General features: G+C 40.9%; 1 protein-coding gene across 3 annotated transcripts in view; it reads right to left on the bottom strand.

Moving 5' to 3' along the window:
• Positions 1-7116, bottom strand: part of si:dkey-246g23.4 (uncharacterized protein LOC559426 homolog) — a 14678-nt gene extending 7562 nt beyond the window's left edge. The window contains exons 1-4 of one of the 3 annotated variants that reach the window (XM_050074089.1): positions 6976-7116; positions 3485-3739; positions 2760-2903; positions 1958-2670 (exon numbers count right to left, since the gene is read on the bottom strand). In XM_050074089.1, coding sequence (XP_049930046.1) covers positions 1958-2670; positions 2760-2903; positions 3485-3719 — 1092 coding nt within the window. In that variant the 5' untranslated portion in view covers positions 3720-3739; positions 6976-7116. The remainder of the gene's footprint in view (positions 1-1957; positions 2671-2759; positions 2904-3484; positions 3740-6975) is intronic. The other 2 variants (XM_050074090.1, XM_050074091.1) reach the window with 2 other exon arrangements.
• Between the last annotated feature and the right edge of the window lie 1939 nt (positions 7117-9055).

Genomic DNA, 9055 nt, shown 5'->3' with positions numbered 1-9055 from the left:
ACCCCCCCCCCCCACACACACACCCTCCACCCCTGAGTCTGAGACAACAAACAGATTAGTAACAGGGACGCTTGTGGATATAAACTAGTGACAGGGACCCTTGTGGATATAAACTTTTCTCCATAACAAAAGCAAACAAATGCGGACCACCGCTTCCACCTCCAGCCGCTCCAACAGGGAAATCAGTTGGCAAAAGAAAGAAACGATGCAACAAGAAGTAAATTCATCAGTGCAAGCGAGTTTCTAACAGACATTAGAAACTGCTGCAGAGATCTAACGCTACAACCAAGAGAGCTCAGGATGTGTAGCAAGCTTGGCCTGCTACATCGAGCTAGCCCTGAGATGACCGTGGTTTTGCCTGGAGCTGTCCCGATGGGGAGACGCCGGCAGTGCTGTGACAGGACGCGGGAGCGGGGGAAGCGCGGAGGGTTAGCTAGGCTAAGAGCTAACCCCATCAAACCAGCTGTTCCCAGTGTCCTTCTGGCGAATGTCCGCTCGCTGGACACGAAAATGGATTACATCCGACTATGAAGATCCACTCACCAAGGAATGAGGGACTGCTGCGTCCTTGTGTTCACTGAGACATGGATGAATGGTAACATATCAGACTCTGGTGTTGACCTAACAGGGCTAACACTACACAGAGCAGACAGGACGGCAGCATCATCTGGTAAGCTCCGTGGTGTATACACAAGCAATTCATGGTGCTGTGATGTGAAGAGGAGCTCCCAGTTCTGCTCTCAGGATGTGGAGTTTTTGACTGTGAAATGTCGACCCTATTCATCTTACTATTGCACTATATGTTCTTTCTTATATGTTGCACAAATATGTTTTGTTTCTGTTTGCTTGGGGTATGCAAAATGTCATTTTGTTTATTGTGCTGGTTCAGTTCATAACATTATGACAACACAGCATCCAGTTGCTAATGGCTAACGTTAGCCTACTGTAGCGTAGCCTCTGAAACATAAACGTTATCTTCCTTGTGCGTTTCCACTTACTAGTAACGTTAACACTACTATCTACTAGCACTGTAACCTTATTCTAAAACTCATCAGTCATCACTGACTCCGGTTGAGTTTTAAAACTCCGGGGTTGCGTTTGACTGTCTTTGTTGTAACATTACACTTGCTCTCCTTTTCCGTGTATCTAACGTTACCTTGCCTATGGCTACGTCTATAATGAGGACGTAATGGAGGGAGGTGGAGTTGCAGGAGGAGGAGGAGGAGGATGGGACTTTGGAGGGAGGCGGGAGTTGTGGATGTTCAAATTTTTTCTAAGTGCTGTGTGAAAGAAAGGTAAGAGTTGCTTTAAGGTAAAAAAAAATACCTACTGCATATGTGTTGGATTATATCTTGGAGTCCTGGAGTTTTGTCAGGGGTCATCCCTATGTTTCCCGCTCAACCAAAAAGGGTTCTATGTTTCCTGCTTGGTTGAGCGGGGAACATAGAACCCGGGAAACATAGAACCTTTTTTGTGTAAGTGGGGAACATAGAACCTTTTTTGCAGGGTTAAGTGGGGAAAATAGAACCCGGGAAACATAGATACGCTCCCGTTTTGTCATCTTGCTCCAGGCTAGGGATATCTAACAAACAAGGTAAAGGATATTTATTAGTGAGCTGGAAGATGGATTTTTATCTATCTTACCTTTGTTCAGAGCCATGCTAGCTGTTTCCCCCTGCTTCTAGTCTTTACGCTAAGCTAAGCTAAGCTAATCTAATTGGCCACTGGCTGTACCCTAATATTTACTGTTACAACATCATAGTGGTATCAATCTTCTTATCTAACTTTTGGCAAGAAAGCAATAAATCTCCTGTCCCAAAATGTCAAACCTTTCTATTAATATAATCACATGTGCTATACTAGATGATGTAGATACCAAAGCTTGGCCATACCTTTACCCTCAGATAAGTGATTTTCAAAATGTTTTTCCTTTGGTTACCCACTGAACTTAACATACCGTTTCAACCAGTCTCAAGTTTGCCACCCAGCCAAAGAACACTCTTCCAAACAGGTCCAGTACTGCAGAGATGGACACGAGGGCAGCCGCCTGGTACTCCTCAATCCCCCTACTACGAGCATATGGAACCAGAAACAGAGCTGGGGCAAAGAAACCCAGTGCAGCAAACACTCCAAACATTGAGTAGACCATGAATCGAGCATTAGTGATGAGTGTATAATCTACGTAGCGAAGGATTTTGGTGCTTAGTTTAGCCATCCCAGTTTTGCTGTTTGAGTCTTGTACTTTTATGGTTGAATCAGGTATCTTTTTCAGGTCCTCAAGAGATGCCCTAATTGTCTCCTTTTCTAACCCCTCAGATACTCCTGGCTCCTCTAGGCAGCTTGGTTTGCTCTGCTCCATGCTGTCTTTTGGTAGCAGTTCCAGGGACAAGCCTTCTTCCTGTGCTCTGACCTCACAAGTTATGTCTCTGGTGACTTTTAGGGACCTCAGCAGCATCCCGCACACACTGAGGTTAAGCTGCAGACCTCCCAGGATTAGCAAAGCGCCCCTCCATGAGTAGCTGTCAATCAACAGCTGGAACAGAGGTGTGAGGACAAAGGAAAGGATGCATTCTCCAGAACTGGCCAAGGCGTTTGCTATCGGACGCCTCTTCTCAAAGTACAATCCCAGCATGGTCATTGACGGGGTCCATGTCATTGCGTAGCCCAAACCTGCAGCAAAGTATTCCAGTGAATATCATGTTTTGTGTGTATGTTTTTGAGCTTGTGTTGTATGTGTGTGTTTGCTTCAAACCACTCACCATTTAGGAACCCCACTGTTAAATAGAGTTCGATTAGGTTACGAGCAAAAGCCCCAAACATGACTCCTATGCTGCATATCAGTCCTCCCATTATCACTACAGAGCGATGGCTGTAGTGAGCACTCAGAGCAGATGATACAGGAGCTGCAGGGGGACACACAGAAAATTCATATAGGATAAACAGTAAGTGTATTTGGATCAACAGTGTAGCAGTATACTGAATTATTATGCACCTCACAGCAGGCAAAATGTCCTATTTACTTTCAGTATGTCTAAATGAAAATGATTAATTGGAATATAATCCTTTATTATTATTAATTTAAGTTAAACCACAGAAGATTTAAGATGTTTCAGAATTTTTAAGTTAATCATGGTACCTTTGCTGCCTGGACAGACCTACATTTGCAGCAGATAATAATTCAATTTACCCACACACACATTTGCACAAAAAGCAATGTTATTGCATCTTCCTGTTAGTTTTGTGTGTGATTGCGGTAGTATTCATTCAACACAAGAAAAGACTTGGAGCTGATTGAAGAGTCTTTTAAGATGTAGGAGAGCCACCTGGTGGTCAGAACCTCAAGAAGTCTGTTTTGCAGAGTCATTTCAAAGATGAAAATGTTGTTGACATTGAGGGCTATAAAACATATACTGATGTCCTTCATTCTTTTTGTTATGAGCACAGAGATTTTAAATACATATTAGAAAAACACTGTGATAATTACCCGCAAAGTGAATGGTAGCCAAAGCAATAGAGGTAATCCAAGATGTTTCTGTTGCTGTAGTTTCAAAGTATCGGTGTATCTCAACATAGAATACACCAAAGGACTTAATGACCCCAAAGGTAAGGCCAAAGACCAGGAAGCAGGAGAGCAGGATGAACCAAGCGTAGCCACCATCAGGGGCTGCTTGTGGTGCCACTGCTACCCTCGTCTTCTGAGCTTTCACTGGGGAGTCCATGTTTATCTGATTGGAAAAATCTAGGTAAACAAAAACACCAGGATTTTACAGCACTCTACTTACTGTAACAAAGTGTTCTGTGTACCTTTCCTTTAGGGTATCCATAAAAAGCAGTTATTTTTTGCTACATGTCAAGACGCACATATTACAGAGTGAGAACAAAAGATTCAGATTCAGTCCTGATAAACTGTGTGGGAATGAAACAAAAGAAAGGCGATAAATCAGCAGCTGAAGTAGAGAAAGAGCTGCTGGTGTGGCAACCTGTTTTCATCCCCAGGTCGTCATATACAGATACTTTGTCATGCCCCTCAGCATCTCATTATGATGCACAGGGTACTCTTTAGTGAATCTATATGACACACAGCTGAAACACAATGTAACACATGGTTAATGCTGTGCAATGGTTGCTGATAGGTTTAGGCAACAAAACTGCTTGGTTAGGTTCATTATTACCTAATGTCAGATGAGGTGAATGCATAACATGAGTGACATCAGTGTGTGATGACCATGGTAAATTGAGTATTGTTAAGTTAAAACAACACTGTGTCATGATCCTGGGATTTGTTGATGTTCTGCTATCCTATAGGCTTTGTTTTGGAGTTTCCTGTTTATGTTCCTTGTTTCATGTTATTCATTCATGTTTAATCTGCTTCCTGTTTTATTTTGTAGATTCTCTCCTCATGTGTTGTGTCTGGTTTTACTTCCTGACTTTGTGTATTTTGCCACCTGTTTTCGGTCACACCTGTCTCGTTAGTCCTTCCCTGTTCCCAGAGTCCTCCCTTCACACCTGTTCTGTATTAGTCTTGTTTGCTCCACCCTAGTGTTCCCATCCACACCCTTGTTGTTAGCCAATCAACATTTCCCTTCTGTTACCCATGTCCTCCTACTCCAGCTGTGGTTTTCAGTTTAGTTTTTGTTCTGCTTTCATTTGTACTGTATCTGGATGTTTTTTATCTGCTGTATCAAAACTCGCTTTTAGTTATAACTTCAGCCTGCCTGACAGTCTGCATTTGGGTCTTCCTTGAACTGATACATGACACACTTTTGGTCTGACACAGGACACAAACTGTGGTCTCCTGGGTGACAGTCCAGTTTTGTTTGATTCCTGCGATATTGTACCTGGGCATAAGCAAAAACAATAACAACAACAATGGTTTCATCTACATTGATCATGCATTTAATGCACCACCTCAGGCTAAGTGACCCAAATCAAAACTCCCACAATGCTGCATGACCAACAGCTCTGGCTACATGCTAAAATGCTCCTGGTTGATCTTCCAGCAGTGACTTCTACTATTTCTGCTACTTCTTCATTGAGAAACCTTTACAATCAGCAGGGCCTCTTTGCTTCTTTATGATAATTCCTATCAAGGTTGTGACTGCCAAGCTATCACGCTAAACTTTCTGAATTTGAAGAGCACATTGGGATACCTAGTTAGTTAGTTAGTTAGTTATACCTAAAGCAGATTGAGGAGGACTTTACAGTACAAAAATCTGTGAGAATGCCATTCAGACAGACAGGTCTGTGTTTGTGGTCTGTAGCTGTGGTTGAGATTGTCTATACATTTCTGTGTTGGTTGCCATGGTGATGTTTTATTCTGCTGTTAAAGTAGCAGGTTATGTAATGTATCTAGCCTAACAATGCTTGTTACACTTGTCGCTGTCTAGCTCTTTTTATGTATTATCAGCCATTTTGGTACTAATGGTCTGTGTTTTGTCCTCTTGTCAGGTAAATTCTTGCAAGCCTTAAAAACAAAGAGAAGAACTCAACACACTGTCTCGCCCACTGCTGAAATATTTATCTGATTATGGTAACAACGTTTCCATCTGTCAGACCTTCATCAGGTGTAATCAAATACATATTTCAGCACTAAGTGAGACAGTGTGCGGGAGTTCTTTGTCTTCCAGATTGCACCTCCTCCGACGCACCTGTCACACATTCAGGTGTGCAGAGATATTTTTCAAAAACTTCTTGTAAGGGAAAACTGAGAAAATTGTACATTTATAATTTATGATCAGTTATACGCACACAGTGCAAATATAGAAAAGGAATTCATTGTTTGTTTCGACATGAGGGTTCTATGGTGCAGTTCACTACCGGGGACAGCATGATGTTGTTCCACTAGTATAAACACTGACATGTTAATGCAACAAATACCACCCTTTGTAAAATGTAATTTTTAATAGAGAGGAATTTTTATCTTATATTGTAGGGTGATTTCAGTTAGACTTGCTCTTGCTGATTACAAAAACAGTAAACATTTTCATCTTTTCCAAAACAGAAAAAGCTCCCAGACTCACTGAAACAATAATATAGAGTAGCCTGCATGGACACAAATAATAATAATCAGTACATTTATTACTCAGTCTCAGGTTTTCTAACTGTTTTCCTCCTTTTTCCTCCTCAGGTGACCAAAGGTCATGTAAGTCTGATGTAACATGTATTTTTATAATCCAGTCACAGTTGGAACTCATCCAACTAGAGCAAAACATAACCACAGTAATAAACATACTGACTAATCATTACACTGCATATAGTGTAGGCATGGCTTGTTTTTGTTTGACGATGGTGATGTAACTTCATTCATAAGGAACACATTCATTGAGAAGACTTTCCTTTAACAATGTATATCTTAGCACACTCTCATTCTTTGAGGACTTACAGCAGCTCTCCCTCCAGCAAGACTGCACATGTGACCACAGTATCAAAGTTCAAAGGGGTTGGATTCATCTTTTCATGACAGTGTCTTTTTTATGAGCACCATAAAATCATCTGGACAACATCTTTATTGAAGCAGACTGATTATAACAGAATGCCATTCTTGGACATCTTGAATAGTCTGTAAGAAATTTTCACAACAGTGATCTATCAAGAGAAGGAAATATTAGAAATACAAATTTGTAAGCTGTTTGTCATCTCTTTGGACCACAGTCAGTGGAAGCAGATTAGATTTACCATGCATGAAAGGATTTAGCTCAATTCATTTTTCCATTGATGAAAAATACACATATAATAATAATAATAATGCAGCTTTATAGACTGCATAAGAACCTGTTTAAAAGGGATTTTCAAGCAATCTAATTATGGAGATTACCCACCTCATGTGTGATTGGACTGAAAGAGGTCTGGACCCAAATTTAGATCATGACTCCAAAAGCTTACAATACAAGCCGAGGTGAATCACGATAAAATTCACAATACAATTTACACTTTACACACATTATATTGTATGTAAAAACCATACTCCTACCATACCTGTCGTGGTCAAAGTGAAGCCATCATGCTGCAGGCCAGCTCTCCAGGCTTGGTGTGGTTTTATAACCTCACAGCAATGTCACAGCACTCTTTCCTTGTCACATGCACGCAGCACTGGCGATCATGTCACTCACAGCTGAATGTGCAACATGCCAAACAGGCAGAAAGGGCACGTTCCAGGTTAAATATTAATCTGTGGGTCAGGAAATGTCACAAACCAAAACAATTTTAAAATTAATTTTTAACTCTGAGGTTTGGGTTTGGGATAATGAGCATCAAAGTTTTGTCAAAAATACCAAACCCATTTTATATATATGTATATCTATCTATCTATCTATATATCTATCTATCTATATATATATATATGTATATACATATACATATATATATTTAAGTGGTGGTAAACTGGCATGCTTGGATTCGTGTCTGTGTAACATTGACTTTCTCATTAACACACACAAAAAGAAGGACATTATCTGAAATGTGACAAGACTTTTTTACAGTCAGATGGCTTCATTGTCCCGCAAACAGCTCTGATAAATGCCTCATAAATTACTTTTAAATGCCTCTCAGTGGTACAGCCTGCCAATAAACTTTTGCAAACTATTAATTCAGCCTATGAACTGCCTCTTTTATGGGCTGTACAGTTCACTAAAGAGGCACAGTACCAAGGCTCGGGGTGTGTCAGATCATTACTGGGGACATGCATCTTTACAAAGCCAAGTGCACAGTTGTTTGGGCCAAGTTTATGCAGGCTCCTGAGTCAGCAGACAGTGGCAAAGACATTTTTAGTCTTGCTTTAATAGGGCAACAAATTATTATTTATGGTCTATTGATCACATTAGATCTACTGGGACTGCCAGCAACACTAAACCAAAACTGCCAATACTGGGGTGACTCACTGGCCTGCTTTTGCATATTTAAAGGCTCAGTATGTAACTTTTACATGTATTAATGTTTTTCTATTGCCGCTGGGTGACGGGATTATAACGTCACTTACAAACTGTGAGCTTCCCTGACCTCCTTCGTTGCCTATAAAAGCCAGTTCACTAATTCCTGTATAAAGGATGAATTTAATGGGAAGATGCAAAGGATTTGACATTTATGCACGCTCATGAGTACCAAGCCTCCTTCCAGCTCTGTACAGTGCTAACAGCGTGCAACCATAGACGTATAACAACTCCTGATTCCAGATGCCAAGATGGCACCTATGCAGTTCAATGGGATTGCGTGCCACACCATTAAAGGTTTCTAACTCCAGGGTTTACTACATTGTGATGATGTCATAGTTTTTGGAGCAAAGCTTTATAAATATATCACCAGCACGAAATAAAAAAATTCACAATACATAGAAAGAGTCATAACTGACCCTTGTTTGAGGTTCGAGGTGTCCTGTCAACAGTTTTACAGACATCTCTTTCATAGTGGTGGTCTATGGGGAAAATGCTTTTTGGGCCACTGGGGATATTTTTGCTGCAATACCGTGAGTGGCCACCGGGAAAGCTTGAAAGTGAGGCTGAGCAGCTTTCCTGGGGGACTGTGTGCAACAGTAGCTAAGAAAAGGAGTCTGCCAACATCAACAAAGGATTGGCACCCACCACAACAGAGTCATGGTGTTTCCGTGATACACATTTTGCAGCAGCTGCTTGTAGACGGACCTTTACTTTATGCTGTGGTTTGCGCTGGCTGAATTCCAGCTGCTACAACCTGCTGCAGATTGTAATTTATTTTCCAGCACCCTATCTACATGTTGCTAGTCAACGTTTGGCCTTGTGTGTGTCACGTCAATGTTTTCTGGTTAATGCCCACAGGCACTAGCATACGCCTATGGAGTGTGAGTGTGAACTACAGAATACTGACTGCAATTCACTTAACAGCCTTAAAGAGAGGTGTCACGAATAACACAGACTTTCTGAAACTTGCACACAGAGCTGTTAATTATATGTTATATTTTTGTTATTTTGTTATATTTCCATACTAATATCTTATTGCACATGTGCAAGGTCATACAATACAATAATCCAACATCAAGACATAATAGTCTATGTAGTGCATTTCTATATTTCTACTTGTGAATGTT

The sequence above is a fragment of the Epinephelus moara genome, chromosome 20 (assembly GCF_006386435.1).
Source record: "Epinephelus moara isolate mb chromosome 20, YSFRI_EMoa_1.0, whole genome shotgun sequence".
NCBI lineage: Eukaryota > Metazoa > Chordata > Actinopteri > Perciformes > Serranidae > Epinephelus > Epinephelus moara.
The sequence above is the reverse complement of the archived record's forward strand: the minus strand, read 5'-3'. Positions and strand labels throughout refer to the sequence as shown.